General features: G+C 50.7%; 5 protein-coding genes across 5 annotated transcripts; 1 reads left to right on the top strand and 4 right to left on the bottom strand.

Annotated features, from left to right (window-relative positions):
- Nucleotides 1–360: 360 nt before the first annotated feature.
- Nucleotides 361–730, bottom strand: CH63R_05576 (uncharacterized protein; the record flags this gene model as incomplete). Its single annotated transcript, XM_018300551.1, has 2 exons — nt 361–435; nt 512–730. 2 exons carry the CDS (start codon nt 728–730, stop codon nt 361–363), a joined length of 294 nt encoding a protein of 97 aa, XP_018158401.1.
- A 437-nt stretch (nt 731–1,167) lies between these two features.
- Nucleotides 1,168–1,768, bottom strand: CH63R_05575 (uncharacterized protein; the record flags this gene model as incomplete). The annotated part of the gene is made up of 2 exons (XM_018300550.1): nt 1,168–1,185; nt 1,241–1,768. The coding sequence occupies 2 exons, from the start codon at nt 1,766–1,768 to the stop codon at nt 1,168–1,170; spliced, it is 546 nt and encodes a 181-aa protein (XP_018158400.1).
- Nucleotides 1,769–15,032: 13,264 nt separating this feature from the next.
- CH63R_05574 (uncharacterized protein) lies at nt 15,033–15,311 on the bottom strand (the record flags this gene model as incomplete). The annotated part of the gene is made up of 2 exons (XM_018300549.1): nt 15,033–15,064; nt 15,125–15,311. The coding sequence occupies 2 exons, from the start codon at nt 15,309–15,311 to the stop codon at nt 15,033–15,035; spliced, it is 219 nt and encodes a 72-aa protein (XP_018158399.1).
- A 2,929-nt stretch (nt 15,312–18,240) lies between these two features.
- CH63R_05573 (uncharacterized protein) lies at nt 18,241–19,566 on the bottom strand (the record flags this gene model as incomplete). The annotated part of the gene is made up of 1 exon (XM_018300548.1): nt 18,241–19,566. The coding sequence occupies one exon, from the start codon at nt 19,564–19,566 to the stop codon at nt 18,241–18,243; it is 1,326 nt and encodes a 441-aa protein (XP_018158398.1).
- Nucleotides 19,567–21,732: 2,166 nt separating this feature from the next.
- On the top strand, nt 21,733–23,212 carry CH63R_05572 (Gdp-mannose transporter; the record flags this gene model as incomplete). Its single annotated transcript, XM_018300547.1, has 4 exons — nt 21,733–22,008; nt 22,119–22,209; nt 22,294–22,692; nt 22,779–23,212. The coding sequence occupies 4 exons, from the start codon at nt 21,733–21,735 to the stop codon at nt 23,210–23,212; spliced, it is 1,200 nt and encodes a 399-aa protein (XP_018158397.1).
- Between the last annotated feature and the right edge of the window lie 744 nt (nt 23,213–23,956).

Raw genomic sequence — 23,956 nt, 5'->3', positions numbered from 1 at the left:
AGAAGCCTTCTCAACATTACTTCTAGAAATACAACGGGCTGAGACAGGAGAACATGATCTAATCGAGTACGACGGGCTAGATGGGACTCGCAATAACCCAGTGCCAAACAGGCGCAACGAAGATACCATGTCATAACAAGGTAGAGTCTCCAAGTGAATCATTTCGCGATTTTCACAACAATGGGAGACTTTTCATTCCAAGCAGCATGACAGCGACGGCGAGTCTCTCCATATGCGGCCCCAATCTCGGCAGCATAGCAGTGCAAATTCGCGGGTCCTCGGCACTTGGGATCATGTTTCCGCCTCATTCCCAACTCGCAACCCAATGGTGACTTGAGCAGTCCTTCGCTCTCGGGTTCTTCAGCAAGGGCAGCGGGCACTGCAGGCAGTGCAGCATTTGGCCGAGCCGCCTCCGGAGGGGAACGCGAGACACCTCTTTGAGATGGTTAGTAATTGAACACGAGTGGCTAGCGGAGCATGAATAGTTTCGCGAGAGAAGGAGTCAACATACCGGGTAGTCGCCAGCAACACCCCTCAGCTGACAGTAGTTTTGACCGGGGAACGGGCTGTTGCAGCCATAACTGTTGCCGACGTAGTCGGGCAGGCATCCGCACGGCACATCCCGCTCTTCCACTCCTGCTGCGGCTGCTGCGACCGCTTCCTGAGGAACAATGGCAGCCGTCACTGCTGACGTGGCGAAGAGGGAGAGGGCGAGGCTCTGGAAACGCATATTGACGGATTGCTTGGCGGCGACGGTGCGGTGGATGGAAGACACAGAGGAGAGAGTTTGAGACGATGCAAATTGCGAGAACGATGACAACATGAGTGGACGGATGAAACCACGACCACTTTATAGGCACTTCATGCTCGTTGATTGTTTAACTAGGTTGAAGAATCCTGATGCCTAAAGGATTCAGGTGGATTGAATCCTTCGGCCCTCGCCCCCTGCCTCCAGCCCCTGTATTCTGCAATAGGCGGACGCATCAGCTGCAATGCGATCCACCGCTCTTCTCCTCTTGTGAGTCCGTCGAGCCCAGTTGATGCTGCCTGTTGTTGCAGCTCTGGGCCTCAAGCGAGCTGACTCGGTTGATCCTACAAGCAGGAAGCAGGAGCTAGCCAATTCTAATCCTGTTGTATCTGACGGATCGCAAAATCCCGTTCTTCAGCTTAAAGCCTCGGGCCAGCCTGTACAGTCAGTCGGTCAGCGGTGAGAAACAGACTTTTGGTTTAGCACACTTACACTGAACAACAACCATTGAGTGGACGTGGCTGTCGTGCAGCTATCGCCGGCATTGAGCCAATAGCACTTAATTTTGTCACTGGCCAAGACCGTGGTGACGCAGACGACTTGACGGTAGCTGGCGGTGTTCGTGAACTGAAGCGTGCCATCTCCGCCGGGTATCAACTGGGTGAAAGTGCAGTCGGCCCCAGTTCCTTGAGCTTGACCTTGACCCTGATCCTGCGGTTGTTCTTCGGGAGTGTTTTCCTCCTCCTTGTCCTTGTTCTTCTTCTTGCGGCGCTCAATCAGGGACGAACGACGCTGCGGTTGAGACCCCAAGGCCGGAACGTTGGCGTACCACACTCCGAGTGACTGAAAGGAGAACTTTTTCCACTTCTGGGTCACGAGCCACTTGTCCTGGGGAGCCTCGACGCAAGTGACGGGAGCAGAGGGGGCGTCCTGTGGGGGGGCGGCGCCCTGTGCAGCTGCAAGCTGGAGGAACAGCAGCGCGAAAAGCGCGCTGGAAACAAGGTTGAAGATCTTGGCCATATTGATCGAGGTGACGAGGAGGATGGTGAGCGAGAAGCCTCGGTCTGCATGGCAGAAGGGGTCCGTTTAAATATCATACTTGGACATTGAACAACACAGACAGTTCATCCCACCGGCTGCCGCAACTACCGAGCCCAAAGTGCCAAGACATTCGGTCTTTTGAGAGAAAACCACGAAGTAGTGGCGTTTTGAGAAGGACTCGGGATGATCAGAAAAACTACCTGTGCATATAGAGGGATAGGCTTGCTTTTTTCTCACATCGCGCAAAGATTCGTTGTTATTCTCTCATGGTTTTCACTCTGCAAAGCACCTTTTCCAGCCAAGGTTGCATTGCTAATTTGCTAGCTTTTTCCATAATATTAACTCTAAATTCATAACTGATGTGCTTGATTCCTCGCTTGACCTTGTGGGCCCCCCAATTAATGGGCTGAAATGCTTGGCTTTCTCTGCTTCTTCTTTCCTCTTTCAGTCTTAAAGAGCATTCGATAAAAGAATTATGGATTTTAAATGGACCGAAGCTGTTGCCAACCATAGCAGAATGATAAATTAGGCTGAGTAATCCAGATAGCAGACTGGGCCCAAGCCTCTCTTTGCATTGCCAACAACGCCATTTGATTTGACTTAGCAGAGTTTCCTGCTAAGATTTTGAGCCAATTCGGACGTGGTTTTCTCGGAAACGCCGGTTTATGTATCGCTTTCGTGTTCACTGACAGCACGTCATTGCTCCAGTGGCCCCACTAACCAGAAGATCTGCATTCTTGTCCTCGTCCCAATCAGTATGGTAGTCTTTGTGCTAGACGACGAAGCTTATGTTGGTGCCACAGGGGCACCTAGAACGATGTACACGTAGAACGATGTACACGTAGGTCGTGGATGCACTGAAGGAGGTTGAACTTTCTTGGATTAGTTGACACGTATGGTCTTAAACAGACCTTACAACTGTCGCCTAACCTTAAGATCTTACGCAAGACCACGTGATCCCAGTAAACCCAGCCCGCCAGAGTTTAGATAGCAAGACCCCGGTAAGCTCACGGCAAGTCCGGCCTCCCTGTACAGGAGCCCGGGTCTGCCCGGGTCTCGCCAACTCCGAGAAATTGACCTAGAGAGATCTGAAGTTTGAAGTCTGCCCTTCTGCCTCTAAGTCAACATACCCACTTCCTGGCCCCCCCCCCTTCCTGGCCCCCCCAGCCCCACCAAGCTACACCAAAAGGTGCTACTTTTTACTACACCCTTAATTAATTACCTAAAAAGACTATAATAAAAAGAAAACTATATATAAGTAGATATTTAAGTATAGTTTATAGAAATATATAAATTAAGTAGTATAGTATACTTACTACTTAGAAATAGTAGTATTAGTAAAAGTATAAAGTTTTATATAGTATTTTCTACTAAAGTATTAACTACTATATATACTATTATAAATTATATAGAATTTATATTATTTAAAATAATATTTATATAAACTATATATAGAAAGTAAGCTATCTTTATAGCTTTATAATAGTAGTAATAGTAAAGTTATTCTATAATAGAGATCTTACTAGTAAAAGTTTACTATTATAAAATACTTATTATAGACTAAAACTATTATTAATATATATAATAAGCTTTATTAAGTTAATATAGTAACTATAGTCTACCTTAAATCTATATAGTAAAGTAAAAGTAGAATTTATACTACTATACTAAAATAATAGTATAATAAGTAATAGTAGTAAATTGTTACGACCCAACAAGTTACAGGCGACGAGAGCCCCACCCGGCCAGCAGGACGCGGGCGGCACAGCCTTTGTATGGACAAAAGACAGGGTTAAGCAGATGACTCCCCCGGAACGGAAGAACTATGGTACAGGTCACGTGGAGATAAGATTAGATTAGATCCGTACGCCAGAAATACGGAACCCGTACGCCAAGGATACGGCACCCGTATGCCAAGAGTACGGCACCCGTATGTTGAACATACGGATGCCTCTAAGACTACATGAGCGGACTTGTATATAGGATGGACTTGGACGCACTCAAGGACAGACTCCCATAGCTCTTCAGCAATCAACTTTGTGATTATCCCCTCGGATACTCTCGGCACCCTTCACTAGTGACACACATTACAAGACCTTTGTTGAGTATACGACTGATCACCGTATCCTCTGAAGACCTGATCCTTTCAGCACGACTTACAGCACTGTTCCCCAGCTTCGTTGCCTCAGCTTCTGCTAATAGACACTACCACGGAAAGCCGACCGTAACACTTTGATTGCTCCTGTTCAGTAAGTTGACCCTACGAAGCTAACGAACAGTAACGACACCATGGCCGCGCGACCCAACGCTCCTAAGACTCCCACCCCAGGATCCAGCGCCTCCTCAGGCAAGCAACCTGCTCGATCCCTGGACGAGGAAATGAAGGAAGCCGAGGATTCTGACGAAGAACTCGACTTCACCAAGAAAGTCTACGGAAACCTCCAGAAGCGCATCGAGAAGAACAACAACGACATCGCGCATATGCAGGCCATGTTCAACGACGCCGTGACGGAGCTCGAGAACAAGAACCAGCTCGCCAACAAGCTCCAACAGGAGGTTCACACCCTCCGAGCGGCCGCCAACATCATCCAAACCCCCATGGATGGACGAGAGAAACTCAAGCTCAACTCTCCCATCACTTATGACGGAACCCCAGGACTACTCAAGGGATTCCTCATCCAAGTCAAGAACTATCAGAATTTCCATCAAGGAAACTTCCGCAACGGAACTGAGAGAGTCATTCATGCCGCGACCTTCCTGCGAGGACGAGCCCTTCAATGGTTCGAGCCCTTCCTTGAAGAATATCTCAACAATGAGACCCTCGACCATTGTTCCAGCGAAGTTAGGGACATATTCGCCAATTTCCAGGGATTCGAAGACGCCCTGAAATCCCTATTTCAGGATCCCGACGGATCACGACAAGCGGAAAGAGACTTGGCCCACCTACGCCAGACTAAGTCTGCTACTGCCTACGCAGCAGAATTCAGAAGACTCTGCGCCCAGCTCAAGCTCACCGAAGACACCAAGATCTTCATGTTCTACAACAACTTGAAGGATGAAGTCAAGGACGAGATCATCAAGCTTGATCGCCCGGAAGACTTCCTTCAGTACGCCGAACTCGCTATCAAGATTGACAACCGCCTCTACGAACGACGCAAGGAGAAAGGCGAAAAGCGAGCCCCAGCCAACTCGGCCAAGAAATACCAATGGCAACCCCAACAACGATTCCAGCAGAACCACCCTCAACGCAACGGGCAAGCCGAGCGCCCTAGAGGAAACTACTGGCAGAACAACCAGAATCGCAACAGCACCGCCTATGGACACCACAGTGGCCCTATGGACCTCAGCGTGGCCCAGAAAGACAACAAAACACGAGACTTCAAGTGCTACAACTGCGACAAGCCAGGACATATGGCTAGAGAATGCCGACAACCCAAGAAACAGCGGTTCCAACCAGTACCTGAGAAAGGCCGACAAATCAACATCGCCAACAAAGACATCCCCCACGCCTCGCTCTCATGGACCGCATGCTACGACGACAACTGCCTCACTCACCAAGACGGCAAAAAACAATCGGGATGGTATCCCAAGACCCCCCGGACTCTAGCTATGACCCGGTCAGGCTATGAGAAGACAGGGATATGCAAAACCCCCGAAGAACACCAACGACAGTGTGTCGACGTCCTACGACAAGCCTGCGGGATTGCTACCTACCAAAAGATCCCCGATGCAAGGAAAGGACTCAAGAAGGACGACACCCCTGAGGAAAAGGGAACCACCCAAGAACAACCAAGAACCCTCGCCATGATGCGAAGGGGCTCCAACCAGAAGCTCACACGCAAGATCAACGAACAACTCGACGAGATGCTCCAGGCAGGACAACTTGAAGAAGTCAGGAGACCTGCACTTCAAGGACTAGTAGCACCAGGAGGAAAAATCGAGATAACTACACTCAACCAAGTCGCAGCAAACAACCCTCGAGACCCACGAACCTGGACCCCCCAGCAGAGAAAGGCGTACGAACACGTTGCAAGCGACCACCCGGAAGGGCCAGACGGCTTAGATTACGACTCTGAAGAAACACCCGACTACAGGATCACGCCTAGTCAGTACTACGAAACCTACATCGCATCTAGCTCCGAAGAAGAGAGCCCGGAACCCCCGAAGCGACCAGAATACCAGATCATCAACCCCAAGAGTGACAACCAGTCAGTTCAGTTCCATGGGACAGCGTACAAAAAGAACCATCCACCTACGCCACTCGTACCAGGAGACCACCCGCTACTGAACCCCAGCCACGAGGACCACGAAGACCTCTTTTGGGCCGAATGCCTGGACGACAACTGCAGAAGACACAAGAAGGGCAAGAAGGAGTTCTACTTCTACCCTCGACGATACACTAAAGAACCCATTCAGGATGTCTACCTCAACAAACAACTCCCATTCTGGACAATGCGATACTACGGCGAAGGAAACATTGCCACCTTCACCCCAGACCCCGAATACCCCATGTCATGCTACAACGACGACAAGGGATGGCGAGAATGCGAACACGACGAATGCCTCATCCACTCCAAAGCCAAGGCAAAGGCCTGGCGGAAGGCACAAAAAGAAGCTCAACAGTCAAAAAACTGATGACGCCTACGACAGAAGGGCAACGTACGGCGACAACCCATAAGACCCTATGTGCAACCTACGACGCAGCACACTTCGACCTGGACATCGAGATCCAAGGACAACGGACGCGCGCGATCATCGACAGCGGCGCTCAAGGAAACTTCATCTCACCCAGACTGGTGAATGAGCGACAGATACCATGGCAGAAGAAAGAACGCCCGTACGCGTTACGGACGGTCGAAGGAGAACAAGTCGAGTACGGTGGCGGACTCATTGTTTTGGAGACAGTGCACCTCCCTTTGCAAGTTCATGACCAGAAAGAAGAACTCCAATTCGACATCACAGAAATGGGAGACATCGACGTCATCCTAGGAATCACATGGTTACGAAAGCACAACCCACGAATAGATTGGAGAACCGGCCAACTCCAATGGTCAGATTCAGTCACTGAGCAGCACTGCAAGAGCCAGGCCTCAAACGAATCCTCTAGAGCACCTCTTGACGACACCATACAACGAATCCGATACGTAGCCTATCTCCGGGAGATACGGCCTTCCAAGACGGTAGCCCCGGCAGTATCAGATCAGGGATCAGATCCACTCCTAGCTATTCCAGAGGAGTACCGGAAGTACGAAAAGCTGTTTGCCCCAGAGTTGGAAACAGGCTTACCAGAACATGGACCTTACGATCACGAGATCCCTCTCATCGAAGGCTCCCACCCGAAGTTCCATCCGATATATGGACTCAATGAAACAGAACGAGAGGCACTCGACAAGTACCTCGACGAGAACCTCAAGAAGGGATACATCAGACCCTCTGAGTCATCAGCAGGATACCCTATCCTGTTTGTGCCAAAGAAAAATGGCAAACTACGACTATGCGTTGACTACCGACAACTCAACAGCATTACGAAGAAGAACTGTTACCCGCTACCACTCATCTCAGAACTCCGAGATTTGCTACATGGAGCAAACTGGTTTACGGCCCTCGACCTCAAAGGAGCCTACAACTTGATCAGAATGAAGGAAGGCGAAGAATGGAAAACAGCGTTCCGAACACGTAAAGGACTCTTCGAGTACCTCGTGATGCCTTTCGGACTCACCAACGCACCCGCCACCTTTCAGACAATGATCAACCACGTCCTCAGCGAATTTATCGACATATTCGTTGTCGTCTACCTCGACGACATCCTCATCTTCTCACCTACCCTTGAGCTACACAAGGAACACGTCCACCAAGTCCTTCAGAAGCTCCAAGAAGCCAAACTGTTGGTAGAAGCCGAAAAATGCGAATTCCACACCCAAAGAATCGATTTCCTAGGATACACCATCACCCCAGGGCAAATCGAGATGGAAGCGAAGAAAGTACAGGCAGTCAGGGACTGGCCTACACCTCAGAACGTCAAGGACGTCCAGTCGTTCCTAGGATTCGTCAATTTCTATCGACGATTTCTCAAAAGTTACGCAGGAAGCGTGCAATGCATCCAGAACCTCACACGGAAAGACACCCCATTCGAATGGACCAAAGAACGCAATGACGCATTCGAGAAAGTCAAACAACAAGTCAGCTCAGAACCTGTCACTCGAATCCCCGACCCTAACAAACCTTTCGAAGTCGAGACCGACGCCTCAGACTTCGCTATGGGCGGACAACTTGGTCAACGCGACGAAGAAGGAAGACTACACCCTTGTGCCTTCTTCTCCAAAGCATTCCACGGACCAGAATTGAACTACCAGATCCACGACAAAGAACTCATGGCAATCATCGAAGCATTCCATGAATGGAGACCACAACTATCTGGTACGAAACACGAAGTCCTCGTATACACGGATCACAAGAACCTCGCACACTTCACAACATCCAAGAACCTGAACAAACGACAAGTCAGATGGTCAGAATTCCTTTCGGAATACAACTTCCGGATCATCTACAGAAAAGGAACCGACAACGGCAGAGCCGACGCTCTCAGCAGAAGGACGGATCACGAAGTCCCCGTTCCAGAGGAAACACAAGTTATCCTCAAGACAGACAAGAATGGAGACCTTGTTCCAGCACAGAAACTCCTCATGATCGCCAGACGAGTCATGATTGGCACGACCAACAAAATGACGCATGAGATGATCAGAGAGATTCACAGTACTCGAGCACACGGACACCAAGGAGTTACCAAGACCTGGAAACGAATTCGACAACATCACGACCAGCGAGTAACAAGACAGGACGTCGCAGACGCAATCCGGGATTGCGAACCCTGCAAGAAAAGCAAGAACAGTCCACACAAACCCTACGGACTCATTCAGCCACTGCCAATACCACCAGCAGCATGGCACTCGATCTCTTTGGACTTTATCGTCAAACTACCAAAGTCAAGAGAACCACTGACGAAGGTCTATTACGACAGCGTTTTGGTCATTGTGGACCGACTCACCAAATACGCTTACTTCATTCCATACCTGGAAGCAAGTACAGCAGAAGACCTTGCGTACACGTTTTTGAAATACATCATCAGCAACCACGGACTACCCAACGAAATTGTGTCAGACAGAGACAAGCTGTTTACTTCGAAGTTTTGGAAATCTCTGATTTCGCAACTTGGTGCAGACCACAAACTGTCTACCTCTTTCCACCCGCAGACCGATGGTCAGACCGAACGAATCAACCAGATACTCGAACAGTATCTACGATGCTATGTCAACTACGATCAAGACAACTGGGTACCACTGTTGCCTACAGCCCAGTTCGCCTACAACAGCGCAGTCGGAGAAAGCACTCTCCACTCCCCATTCTACCTGAACTACGGATTCGAACCTACCGCACATGGAGAACCACGCGAAGGACCACGGGCCCTGAAGGCCGTGGCCGGAATCAATAAGATGCGCGAAATCCAGACAAACGTCTCCCAAGATTTGGAATTCGTCAGAGAACGAATGAAGAAATACGCCAACACTTCAAGGATTGGAGGACCATCCTTAGAAGAGGGAGATAGCGCCTACCTCATACGACGAAATATCAAAACCAAGCGACCTAGCGACAAATTGGACTACAAAAAACTCGGACCTTTCGAAATCCTCAAGAAGGTCTCGCCAGTCAACTACAAGCTAAAACTACCCGATACGATGAAAGTCCACCCAGTCTTTCACATCGCACTCCTCGAACCGGCACCACGCGGATCACACACTGAAGACTGCATCATCGTTGAACCCAACGAACCAGAATACGAAGTCGAGCGAATCATCGACCACAGGAACGAAGACGGTCATGACGAATATCTCATTAAGTGGAAAGGCTACGGACACGAAGACAACTCATGGGAACCAGTCAAGAACCTCCAGCATTCCCAGGAGCTTCTACGGGAGTACTCCAGCTCTCAGACCGCTCCGGAACTAAGGAACCTAAATCCGCAAACTCCTCGCCAATCCCGAAGGAAGGCCAGTCGACCTCGTTAGGAACCCCTATGGATTGAAGATCACCCACGACACCCTGCTCGTGAGCATCCAAAGCAGAAAGCAACTCGTCATCCTCCAGCTCCTGCAGACCCCGAGAAAACGTCTCGAGATGACGCTCCTTAACCTTCTTGCGAATAGTACGAATTCGCGCCAAACGACCCGCCGCTTCAGCCACCTCGGCCTGAACACGAGCAAGCTTCTCATGAAGCCCCAGGAGAGCATCACTCGCTTGCTCCTCCTTCTCCTCCCATTCTTGACGCTGATCACTCAGGCGTCGCACTACCCTTGTCAGCACACCACCAAGAAGACACCTCACGACAAGAACGAAAAACTCACGGCTCGACGCCACCACCACGCCATCGCAAGGGCGCTTCAGGTTCTTGCAACCCTGGCAGACTTTGGAACCCTCAGCAATCCGACATGGACGCTTCGCGCGGAAGCAACGGGTACAAGGCATGGTATCAGAAGAACCAAAACGATCGAAGACGTCGTCACACGCTGAACGAAGTGCTGATTTGGAGTCCCTTGACTTTTGGACGCGACCTGTCATGTTGTCAACATCATGATAAACAGGGACGCAGAATTGACGACTCCCCAACCTGGGAGACACTACCTACTTATGGGTCTTGAGGACAAGACCTTTGGAGGGGAGACCTGATGTTACGACCCAACAAGTTACAGGCGACGAGAGCCCCACCCGGCCAGCAGGACGCGGGCGGCACAGCCTTTGTATGGACAAGAGACAGGGTTCAGCAGATGACTCCCCCGGAACGGAAGAACTATGGTACAGGTCACGTGGAGATAAGATTAGATTAGATCCGTACGCCAGAAATACGGAACCCGTACGCCAAGGATACGGCACCCGTATGCCAAGAGTACGGCACCCGTATGTTGAACATACGGATGCCTCTAAGACTACATGAGCGGACTTGTATATAGGATGGACTTGGACGCACTCAAGGACAGACTCCCATAGCTCTTCAGCAATCAACTTTGTGATTATCCCCTCGGATACTCTCGGCACCCTTCACTAGTGACACACATTACAAGACCTTTGTTGAGTATACGACTGATCACCGTATCCTCTGAAGACCTGATCCTTTCAGCACGACTTACAGCACTGTTCCCCAGCTTCGTTGCCTCAGCTTCTGCTAATAGACACTACCACGGAAAGCCGACCGTAACATAAATTATATAGAAAATCTAACTTTTATTTTTATAGTACTATTTCAAGCTTATCTTACTATTAATTTATTCTTTTTATTTTTTTATTTATAATTTAAGTTAAGATCTTTAAAATAATATTTTTTTTATTTTTGTAGCTCTTTTAGGCAATTAATTAAGGGTATACTAAAAAGTAGTACCTTTTGGTGTAGCTTGGTGGGGCTGGGGGGGCCAGGAAGGGGGGGGGGCCAGGAAGTGGGTATGTTGACTTAACCTGCTGAGCCCTCGGCGAACACCATATGCAAAGGACATCTTAACCTGCCCTATCAACAGCGAGAGTGCCGCGGACACCGGCGCTCGCTTTTTAGGAGAAGACGGGGTGGAGGTAGTTGAGCAGCGGGTGCTACTTGATGTTCGCACTGCAATCGCCCTGCAGAAGTTTCTCATTCTTTTAAATTTATTTATTTTCGCTCGCTGCCAAGTATGCTATCTCATCGTAATATCTTCTAAGAGTTGATATTAGCGGGCATAGTGAATGCGATTTGCAACGAGAACGAAATTGGTATGAGAGGATACAGTCGAGGAGCATATCACAAAAGATAGTTTCACCAGATCAATCATGACAGGCAAGAAGGTGACGACGAGTGCTTCTATAGCCATGAAGCGCGTGACTCTGGAACCCGGGGGCAACGACATGGCAAGTTGTGCCGCTTCAACGGAAGAGCCAATAACCAGATCGACAAACAGTTTCAGGATTCTACTTCCTATCTAATCACACAAAGTGATCCAACACCCTCGATTTCTAACGCCACATTCATCTCGAACCATAAGATCAAAGAAGACAATAAAGATAAGCTGGTCCTGTCTTCCCAGCTCCACCAAGAGAAACCAATCAACACTGTTAGGGCTTCAAAAAACACAGCCCACATCCAGGTTGTATGTTGCCCAGTAGTAGTTAAATTAGGCCACAACCACATCGAAAAGTCTGCAGCGGTGTAAAAAACTCCTTAAGAGAACCTGCTTCCGTCTTTGGCTTTGTATTTAGAGATTGGATCAGCCTTGTAACCCACCTATGCTATCTAGAGTTGCCACTGTCGCGATGTTGGCCTTATCCTCTGTATCCCCAGATGAGAATAACATGAGTCAACTGTCGCTTTCCATCAAAGCTCTCCTGATTCTGTATCATATATAGGCTCCAAATCCCTCAATTGCAAGGAAGACTTGTTCTGCGCTGAACACCAACAGCCTTCCCAGAAAGTCCTTACGGACAATAACCGGTTTTTAGGGTGGCTGCAATGCCACTGAACTTGGCCAGTGATGAGAACAAATATCAAAGAGGTCTCGTAGCCTCTGACTCAGATGACAAGAAAAAAAAAGTTGCTCAACTACGGACAACCCTAGACCGCCATTCTCTGCTTCAAAAACACTATCAAGGAAAGATACACACTGCTACTCTGGGAACTCCGCACACATACTAACTCTCACACACGAAATTTTACGATCCAGATAAAACCTTTTTGTGCTGGTTTAACCGACTAACGCCTAGTTTTCGCACCTGAGCTGCTACCCAGAGCTGCATAACGTCCTCTGTAACTTTAGTCACTATTAAAAGGCATCCAAACGCACACTGCCTCTGAGCCAACTGCAGAAAGTGCTTACACTGCACTCTGACCTCCAATTGGCCACCAAGCCTGCGAAAGACAGCTCTCCGACTAGCACCTATGCTGAAGCCGACTCAGAATTTAACAATGACACCTCTGAATAGGACGACGAGGATTAAGTCGAAGCCCAAGTCAATACAGACCGGTATCAGCCGGCATCACAAATCAATGCAAAAATAGATAACAGCATTCCTGATCAGCAGAGGTAGCCAGAACGCAATCGTCTGAAAAAGAGCTCTTTTCAAAAGGCACCGACCAGCAAAGCTTTCAGAACACAACAAGAGTCATCCATACCATCACCTAGGACAGCATAAAGGTCGGACTGGTCTACAAAGTAATCAGGTGTCAACAGAGCCATTAGTATATCATCGCCTGATGTTGCTTCCAATCGCAAATCAGGCCGCAGACACTTTGCGCTGTCTGATAAACAGCCTCCCCCAAATACGGTCCTCAAACGCATGACTCAAGTGCGTGACAAAATTCCATTTAGAACAGGAACAGTCGTTTACGAAACAACGATCACAATGCCATTTTCTTCTATCCAGGAAAGAAAAGAGGAAAAAAAAAGTTGGCTCTTCGCTAAAGAAGCTAATTGTCAGGCTGAACTCACACAGAGTGAGAGAGTCGACGAGGAACGTAGGTATAGGTGGGTGTTGGCGTTCAAATTTGACCTTCGCATCCCTTAACTGCCGAGACCGTTTATTTTATTAAAACCCTTGTCGGACTAATGGCTCTCTCCCTTTTCAGGCAGCAGCACCCCCCCCCCCCCCCCCCCCCCCCCCCCCCCCCCCAAAGATGGCTCCCTTGCTCCGGCAACCCTGACATCAATTTTTACAAAGCAATCTTCTAGACGCAAACGTCGTTTTTCGAAAATAAAAGTTAAGGTTCTAAATCAATTGAAAAATACAGGCTTCTCCAGGCGTAAAATCTCCAACCCTTCCTCAGTGTCTCTGCTAACCTGTTTGATAGGAACACTGCAGGTTCTCTTCATAACGAAGTTGAAACGCCGAGGGATGATTTCGCAGAAAGCTTCCAACCAGGTCGCAACTTTACAAAAAAGAATTATCTGATCAAACTGAGGGTGCTATGAAAGAGAATTGGACCTGGATAAGAGTGGTTCATTATAAAATCCCAGTTCTAACGCTACCAGTAAATTTGTCCTTCGATCAGCTGTCTTCTAACTTAGCAACATAGTAAAATAGCGCCTACGTGACTTACAGTCTCTGTGGCACCTGAAAAGGCTGTATCTCGTTTCAGGTCCTAGGACGTATAAGCCGGTTACCCTTGCAGTCTCGGAAGTATCATCTACCTAGGGTTACGTCTCCAGGCCTGACAAGCAACGAATAGATTCATCCTGTAATAGATAAGTCAGCGACCTTGAAAATACCGCTTTGCTCTAAGAGATGCGCTGCTTAGAGGCTTCAGCTAGTCTGCGAGGACCATGTCAATACCTAGTCAGCCAGAAGGACAATAATTGGGCACGCATAAATATAACTAGGCCTACCGAACACATAATATACCCACAGTCAACTACATCTCTCGATCCAACAAAATGGGAATTGGAGTCCTAGAACTTTTTTTTAGCTACACCAAGCTGAAGCAATGTTCTGCTGCTTAGTATAAGTTTCTAGTTAAAGGCTTGAGTGTCACACGTCCTGAGTGTGAACAGCAGTCATCAACTACTAGCAGGTGTAGATACGCCTGTCCATAGAGTACATAGTCTCTCACACAGTGATTCTATTTTTTTACGTTTTGCTTTGCTTCTTGCTTCCTTACAAGCATCATACGTGTAAGTCAGCAGCCTACGCAGGCCACTGAGCCTCAGCGCCACCTGAAGCTACTCAGCAATGCTGTAGCCCTTGTGAAGCGGGTTGAAACTTTATTACGCTCACGCTCAAGTAATGGTGTGAAGGACGGGCCGACCGGCGTGGAAATCCTTTGTCATGTGGCCGGATTGAAAGATATGAACGAGGTAAAAGAGTCATCCATCTGGCGGGTATGACTCGGGCGCACGGCAGACTTTCCCGACGTGGAAGGCCAATCGCCGATGTTCCTGAATTGATCACGCCCGTCGAGTAGATCACCTCCTTGAACCGCCTCCTCCGACAGATAACTAGCCTGCAACGCTTCGCCTTGGTTCGTTTCGGAAGGTCCTTGGGCTGCCTCGACAACTCGGACTACTACCCCCGGGTTCGCGTCATCTCAAAAACCTCAAAATACAGTGTGTGTTGTGATGGCCCCAGCTCGTCCGGGCCTATCCGGGTCTGACCGGACCGTTCCGGCCTTCATCGGAGCATTCCGGTCACTCAGTGTTCCAGCCCGACTCGTGATACTTTCATTTGAATCGTAATATCTTCATTCGCCTTGGTATGTAGATCCTAGCAGACCTTTTACCTTGTAGGATTAGTCATGTAGATTAGAGTCTACTCGTAGATGCGATTTCATACCCCCCTTGCTCATGACACAGTGCTTGTGCAAAGCTGCAAGCAGCTTCTGCGTTCTGAAGCCGTTTCTCAAAAGCTTGGTGTTCAATAGTCTTGTCGAGAAGAATATGTCCCATAGAACCCTCGTCTGGTAGAATGTCGACCGCAGAGTGGAACTCTGCTCGGCGCGGCCCAACTTTGCCGAGTCCATGCTGAGGAAGAGCAGCGAGGTGGGTGATTCTGTCGCCCCTTCCCAGACGACACTTGTACGGATGGAGACACCGATGAAGAATCTAAAAAACCCACCGGCTGGCCTACGTTTGGGACTGTTCGCCAAACACGATACTGGACCAAGTAAATAGGGACCGAGAGCAAGTATCCACTTGGACGAACCAAATGTCTGCATGGTCCTACTACCTTGGATACTAGACCGGGTACCTGATCCCTAAAGGTTTGGTTTCAAAGCTGTTTTATACATGGGCGAAGACTATCCTTGATATCAGATAGCATTAGCTATTGTCTTATTAAGCGTACCTTCCCTGTGTTTCACGGCTCCTGCGGATTCATTAAGACCTTACACATGACCATCCTGAGCTCGGCGACTATTCGAAACTATGCCCTTACCAAAATGCTAGTCGGTACATTTTCGTGATTTCCGAGTAATGTAGATTGGGTGGGTATTTAAAGAGAAGCTCTTTACAGCATTCGGTATCACGTCTCTTACTCAACAACTCAGCCTTTCAGTCTTTCAGGCTATCATTCTTTCAAGTCCATAAACCTTTTGCTACTCTCTCAGAACATAGTCATTCTTCCACCCATCTTCAGAACTCTACCAATATGCAGTTCTCCGGATTCCTCCTTGTCGCCGCAGCGCTCACGGCTAGTGTCTCAGCCGGCTGTGTCGATGTTAGCCCTGGATCCACATTCTTTGATGGTGGCGTTAACGGCCCTTGCAAGAAGGGCCTTGGATTTGACGTACCATGTCCTGGAAGAGGAGCCTTCGGAACTTGCTGCAGCGACAACTCTTGCAAATAAACAGATGTGAGTTTAGATGTCCCGGGCCTAGACCAAGTTCAGGATCCAGCATGGTTTTTCAGTCACTAATAGTGCAATGAAGGCAGTCGTTAATTTGGATTTCCTTCTTAACGTCATCTGGAATCAGAGTGCTTACGCTGTCTATCATGGATACGGCTTGGCGGCGGGAACGCGATGGCATGTGACTTTAGCTAGCAACGTAGCTAGATCCAACTGGAAAGTTATCACAAACAAAAGGCTTATGAGACAGTAGATCCCAATATGTTGCTCCCTCAAGCTCTGAAGTTCGTGTCCTCAGTAGTAGAGGCCGGCAACATACCCTCCCATGCCGGCAGGGGCTCTGTTGAAATCAGATCAGCTGCTCATAGCTGCGCGGAAGCGCATATCTCAGGCTTACGGGCGTAAAATTTGGGACCGGCGAAATTCTGAGCCGGGTCCCTAAGAAGTGGCCTATCCAGCGGAGTCTCAATCCGCCACGACGCTTGGCCGCCCCGTCTAGAACAGCAGGCTGTGGCCGAGGGCCTGTATGGCTTTCATTCTTCCCTTCGTTAGACACCAGAAGCAATGGATCAACCTTTTATATTACCTTGATGGTAGGCATCATCCCTTACGCGTGTAAACTGTGCGCCCAACTGGCCAATGAAGCTTCACGCACAAGCTAACTCAGAGGTGCCGGATGCCGGGTGCCTGGTGTTGTGTGCTGTGGCAGGACCAGGTTCGGTGGTCCACAACGACTAGATTACAATCTGAAGTTGGTGATGCCGTCTTCGGCAATCCCTGTTGTTAAGTTTATGCATTCGAATGACTTGGGGTTGAAAAATAGTTATAAAATGGAAGGACCGGCATGCCTCTATCGTTGTCGTTTTTTGACGCCGGTGCTAGCCTAGGTGACATGTTCCGTCTAATGAACAATTAGGTGAGGATTTGGCTTTTTGTGGCCTCGACACTTTTATTCTTCAAGGCCTTCATCAGGCAACGCTTTCTATTTTCACTTACTATAACTAGATCGACTGTTAAAGACCTCTGGAATTAAGAAATAACAGTGATTCTCCAACCAGGTTACGTTAAACCTATGGCAGCCAGCCGCAACATGAAGTATAAGCAGTATGGCTGGGTGTAGGGGGAGAAGTACAAAATGTCCAAATAAGATCGACAGAACTAAAAAAAAAAAGTAAACAAGTGCATAGTAAAGCTAAGTTGGAACGAACCCCCAAGTTTCTTAGAGTGCTTACAGTTGCTGGCCATCACCGATAGCGCCAGATTACTGAGAAGACGTTCCGATTTGTGAAACAGACAACAACACACTGCTTCAAATGAACAAGGTTCGTGCATCATATTGATATTATTGCTAAGCACGCTACGAAGCAGTGTGTTTTTGCAATCTGAGATGACTGATGACTATGAATCGGTTTCTGATATCGTAACTTCTGAGGCTTTCACATGTACTATCTGTGCTTGGTTTCTAGCCGCCTTACTTCTTTTTCTTCGCCCTACGACCCCTGATGCACGAAATGATGTTGCTCCCAAAAAGCGTCCTCATCCCTCCGCCGTTTCACCAGAGGAGAGGATAAAACGGCATCCGTCCCTACCGTTGGTTCGGCGGCGTAGTCATCTTGGCACACTATCAACATGGTCTCAGCAGTGACGAACAAGCCTCACAATCTAAGAACACCCTCCAGCTGCTCCCAAATGTAATTCCGTACGCGTATTCTAACCATTACACCGTCTTTGGTCTGGCTGCTGGAGAGTCCCTGGCAGTGTTTCAGAGTTTCGAATGGCACAGGGGTATTCTCAGCCAAGGCACAGGTGATATATCACGACTCCAACCCTTCAGCCCTATCGTGCAGCGCGTTCGATGGTGGATCTTCCACTGCCACTCTCCTGGAAAGAAGTTCCGAACAAACGCCTGATCCCAAGGAGGAAGGTGTGGTACATGCAGGGACGATTAATAGCTGACACTTGAGTTGTTGGCACAAAACCAAGAAGGATGTGAAAGTGAATAGGAAAATGGGTATTTGCTCGTAAGCGCATGACATCAATATACAGTCTATAACGTAGCGTACACCTCAAACAAAGCTGACCCCCCCCCGGGCAGGCTCATGTCCCTATGGTTTCCCCTTGGCGAGCTCCTGCTCCTCCTTGATGGCCTTGACCTTGGCCACGGCCGCGCCGATCCACTCGCCGACGTTCTTGATGTTGTCTTGCATCAGCCTCTCCCGCGTCTCCTTGACCTTGCCCGTCCGCTCCTGGTACCCGGCCGTGTCGCCGACGAAGCGCTTGATGGTGTCCATCTCGTCCTCACCGGGCTCCGACAGCCACACGGCCTCGCGCGGCAGGTAGGTGTACGCGGCCAGGAGGCGTTCGCTGGCGACGATTGGCGCGCCGGCGATCAGCGCCGCGGGCACCGTGGACGAGGCCTTGCGGTCGAGGTACTCGTCGTCGGCGAAGGCGGGGATGATGGTGAAGGCGCCGGACAGGGTGCGGTAGAAGTCGGGGTAGGACAGGTCCTGGTCGAAGACGACGTTGCTCTGGAGGTCCTCGGGCACGCTGGGGGGCTCGCCGTGGCCGATGACGTGCAGGGTGACCTTCCTGCCCTTCTCCTCCTCGGTGCCGGCCTTGGCGCGCAGCTCGCCGATGACGTGACCGAGCTGCTCAAAGGTGTGCTGGTAGTTGCGGCGGCCGGACGAGTAGTCGCCCTGCATGGCGAGCGACAGGCCCTCCGGGTCCGGGTCAGGCAGGTTGACGGGGAAGACGGGGGGCAGCACATGGGCGGTGAAGTTGAGGTCGCGATCCCAGTGTTCGGCGGTATCGCGGTGCAGGAAGTCGACGGTGTGCTGGCTGAGGCCGATGAAGTCGGCCATGCCCTTGTCGAGGTACTCGCGGATGACATCGACGGGCTGGCCGTCGCGCCAACGGTCGGCGTGGTGCACGAGACAGAAGAGGTAGGTTTCGCCCCGGGCGAGCAGGTCGCGGAACTCCTTGGCCTTGGCGTCGAGATCGAGCTCGCAGGTGGTGGAGACGAGGACGTGAGGGAGGGTGGCGCCGGCGACCAGGGCAGCGAAGTCGTCCTGGGAGAGGATCTTGGAAACGGGGGAGGCCAACTTGAAGGAGTTCATGATGTCCTGCATGTTGTAGCGCTGCTGGCGGAGCATGAGGGTCAGGCTGATGTCGGGCTGGCCGCCAAAGGCCGTGACGAGGGCGGAGGTGACCTCATCGTGCGTGCCGACGGACTCGAGGATGGTGACGCGGACCTTGTTCCGAGCGTCGGCCCCGAAGAAGTCGAGGCCCGAGTCGGTGACGAAGGGGGCCTTCCAGTTACGGGCGGCGGACCAGGCGGCGTCGTGGTAAAAGACTAAAAAGAGGCCGAGGGTGAAGAGGCCGAAGAGCCAGACGAGCGTCAACCGCCGCAAGGAGCTTGTGATGGCGACCATGACGGGCCGGGTATCGAGGGGCCGAAGGACCGAAGAAAAAGGGGATGATGGAGAGAAAGGGATCCCTCGATTAGAAGGAGCTATGGAAAACAAAAAACACAAAGGGACAAGCGAGAGAATAAATGAGGAATAGAGAGGTCAAGAAAAGGTCCCAAGAGGCGAAAGGGGGGCGGCACAGTAAGAGAGGTGGAGTGGCTTGGCAGCGGGATACGGAGACGGGAGGAGAGAATAGGGAGATCCGCCTTTGGAAGATTCATGTGCAACCCGCACAAGGGCTTGGCAATTATGATGAAATAAATTACACTCTTGGTAGTTGGCATCACCGCAACTTGTACAGAACAGAAGACCACTGTTGCTGACAACGGCTACCACCACTACTAGCAGCTGTTGTGGCCGTGGGCGGAAACAGCGCTCTAGGACGACGGCATGACTATTGAACGATTAACCCTGTGTTGCTTCTTCTATGGATCTCGAACAAATACTCCGTAACAGAGAGCTTATTTCCTATGCCAATGTCAACGAAGAAGTTCGGTTGATAGTCGGGTTGCAGGGCCAATGGCTGAATGAGGGTGTGATCGGCAAAGCCAACTGGACTTCAGTGGGATCTCGGATACCGCCAGCCAGAAGCACTGGGAAAACTCTGACCACCCAGCAAGCAGCACTAGGCTGGATTGGGCTTGCGGACATGATGGGTGTGCAGACTGACCTCGGAGAAACCTCGAATGATCCTGGAGCCTGCCAAGTATTCACCGTGTATCCATCCGTACCTCATTTTGTGATCAATTCCACCTTCCAAAACGGGGTTAGTTCCCCAGCAAAAGCATTGCCCGTGCAAAGAGTCCAGTGTCGTCGTTATCAGGTAGGTCCTATAGGGGGCCGTTAACGATCTAGAGTACGGATCCTCGAGCGCGCTATCTGCCATTGTCCGAAACTTCATCAGGCCCTCATGACAGTAAACGTCTGCAGCAGACAGAATCAGATAACTCACCCCAACATCATCTTTGCTTTGCCGGAGTTGCCGATCACACCCTGAGGTCTCACTCGGAAAAGTAGCTGCTGGAGAACGGCGCCACAGCGTGCCACGGTCCACTTATTAAGATTCTGTCATCCCTTCACCCCGCAAAACCCAAGTGCTGCGTGGGGGCCTCGTGTCGTACGTGTAGGTGTTGATTGTCGTAGAGGCAACGCGGCGTGTAGGACAGAGGCAAACGAAAACGCATAAAGCGTTGAATGCCAACCCCCAGAAAGACAGGTAAGGGATGCCATCACCAAAGCTGTCAATGGATCGAAGGGCTCTGACTGGCATGCTCGTTGCCAATCGCGAACAGTTAGTTGCCAACGGTTTTCGTCTGAGTGCATTAGACTGGCGGATAAGGCGTCTTTCTCCGCCCGGCTATGCCCAATGCGCTTAGCTAATATTGCCAAAGTGGGGGGATAGCATGCACCAGCAGCCAGCCTGGTCAACAACGGGAAATGAGCCTGAAAGGGCCGTTGCCACCCCCCCCGATAACGCTGCATTTCAAAATACGGGTAGGGTAGGTGGGTGACAAAAACAACAAGCTCTGCGAGCTCGGGCAAAAAGCAAACGGCTGCTGCAGTAGTAGCAGTGAAGGCTGCTAGGTTTAAGCAGACTGAAAGATGCAAAATGCAGTGTACGGATGCAGCGGCAGTAATTCTGCAAGCCCGCGAGGGTGTTGGATGAGTTCCCCGCCGGAAACTCTGAATGATTAAGCGATCAGCAACACGCGAATCAGGGCCCGAACCGAGCCTCGTTGGTCCGTTCCAGGTATGGAGTACCAAGACCAAGTTATCCGCAAAGGCTCGATGGCCCGTCGTTGGGGAAAAAAGAACTCGGCCACAAGAGCCAAGATCTCTGCGCTTTGATATGCTTATTGGAGTGGACTTGGTGGGCTTGGTACTCTGTGGGTTTGGGAGGAATTCGGGTGGTGCAATTTTACGGGACGCCACAGTAATCTCGGCCCGCCAGGACAGCCCCCTAAGCAGGTACATTAAGCACACACCACACAGCAGTGCTGCGGCTGCTGAGACAGACTCGCCGACCGCGATTCCTGACAACCACCATCTGTCCAGAGCACGTACTGTGTACGGATCCTCCGTTTGCTCGCCTCGCCCTCGACCATCCGCCACATCGTCATCATCATCACCATGGCCGACCGGACTAAGGACGACACCGATCAGGGCATCCCGCTCCGCGGTAGTTCCTTCGACGGCGAGGAGGAGGGCGACTCCCTCGTCGGCCGCGCCCGCGCCGGCCCCCAACGCAGCTCCTTGCTGCCACCGCTGTCGCTTGCCGACATGGACAACAATGCGCCCGTCTCGGTCCTGGCCTACTGCATGGCGTCCATCTCCATGACCGTCGTCAACAAGTACGTCGTCTCGGGAGCCTCATGGAACCTGACCTTCTTCTATCTAGCCGCCCAGGTATGTTTGGCAAGATGGGGTTTTCTTCTTCGTTTTTCTGTTCAAAAAAAATTGAATGAAAAACATTCTCCCCCTCTTCAAGACAGTCCTTACAGTTCCATCAACTCTAGGCCATCATCTGTATCGCCGTCATCACCGCGTGCAAGCGGGTCGGCATGATCAAGTCTCTTACCCCGGTCACCCTCGACAAGTCTAAGAAGTGTACAGTTACATCACCCTCCCCCCAGCCGCCTCGAATAGGCAATAGGTCACGCTCCAAGATATAGTTTTTGCTAACCCCGATAGGGTTCCCGATCTCGTTCCTCCTTGTCGGCATGATCTACACGAGCACCAAGGCCCTGCAGTACCTTTCGGTCCCCGTCTACACCATCTTCAAGAACCTGACCATCATCGCCATTGCCTATGGTGAGGTCTTCTTGTGGGGCGGCGAGGTCACCCGCATGGCCACGGTGGCCTTCTCTCTAATGGTTCTGAGCTCCGTCGTCGCGGCCTGGGCCGATATCCGGAACGCCCTCGCCGGCGATATGGGCGGCGGCGGCGGCGGCGGCGGCGACTCCTCCAAGGACGCCCTGGCCATTCTCAACGCTGGCTACATGTGGATGGCCCTCAATGTTGTCTGCACCGCCACCTACACCCTGAGCCTGCGCAAGGTCATCAAGAGGATGGACTTCAAGGACTGGGATAGTACGTCCCCCCTCCCTCTCGCCCTCTGTGCCTTGTTTGCTCTTGGGGCTGTCCCGTTGCTGTGAAAACACGCTGACCCCGTCTAGCCATGTACTACAACAACCTACTCACCATCCCCATCCTCATCGTCGCCTCTCTCCTGGTCGAAGACTGGGGCCACGAGAACCTCGTCAGGAACTTCCCCGAGGACCAGCGCAACCGCATCTGCGTGGGCATCGTCTACTCCGGCCTCGCCACCATCTTCATCTCCTACTGCTCCGCCTGGTGCATCCGTGTCACCTCGTCCACCACGTACTCCATGGTCGGCGCCCTCAACAAGCTGCCCATCGCCATCAGCGGCCTCATCTTCTTCTCCGCCCCCGTCACCCTCGGCAGCGTCTCTGCGATCGCCCTGGGTTTCGTGTCCGGCATAGTCTACGCCTTTGCCAAGAAGTGGGAGGCCGACGAGAAGAAGCAGACCCTGCCCATCAAGGAGGATGACGGCAATGGCAGCAGCAACAGTAGTAGCGCGAGGTCATGAAGGTCGACTTTTGCATAGATCAGCGAATCCTTCTCTTGCCCTTACACACAAAACGAATAACTCGCAAGCTAAAACGAATCAATACCTCCTGTACAACAGAAACAAAGCAGTTAAGCTCGCCTACCTCAGTCAAATAGAGCACAGAGCGGAAGTTAATGATAGGAGATAGGGGCTTTGTAAAATCCACACGAATACAAAATGGCAGAGGTAGAGCTAACAGTCTAGTCCAACAACCACGACGGTGTGCTCGACAGTGTTTTATCCTGCTTCGTTTAGAAGTAGAAGGACCACATGCTCATCACTCTTTGATTGCTGATACACTCATGAAGAGGATGTCCTCGCTCCATCTCGAAGTGTCTACTGAGGGTCGGATTAGTGATTAAGTTGGTGACGACCAACGGATACCCTGGTATTGGATGTTTCTCGTTCCTCCTTTGCGCAAACTTCCTAGTCGATAGGGAACTGAGTGGGCCCTTTGGTTTATCTGAAAATGTAAATGTTCCCCAAGACTAAGCCGAGCAAGCTATTTCTAGACATTCTTCTTCGGAAGATGAGATCGTAAGCTCAGGCTGGATAGCCATGGAAGCAGTCTTTCCAAACCAAGCAAGGTCCGACAAAGCGAGTCTGTCGTCGCCATCAATCTGCTCTCTTGAGTCTCTTCCTAATCGATGAGGAGAGCCGGTTTGGTTTTATCATCCCGCTGTTCGCTGCGCAGCACCTCATCCTCGACAAAATCCTCCCGGC

This window comes from Colletotrichum higginsianum, chromosome 4, assembly GCF_001672515.1.
Source record: "Colletotrichum higginsianum IMI 349063 chromosome 4, whole genome shotgun sequence".
NCBI classification, from domain to species: Eukaryota; Fungi; Ascomycota; class Sordariomycetes; order Glomerellales; family Glomerellaceae; genus Colletotrichum; species Colletotrichum higginsianum.
This window is presented reverse-complemented; position numbering and strand designations above follow the sequence as displayed.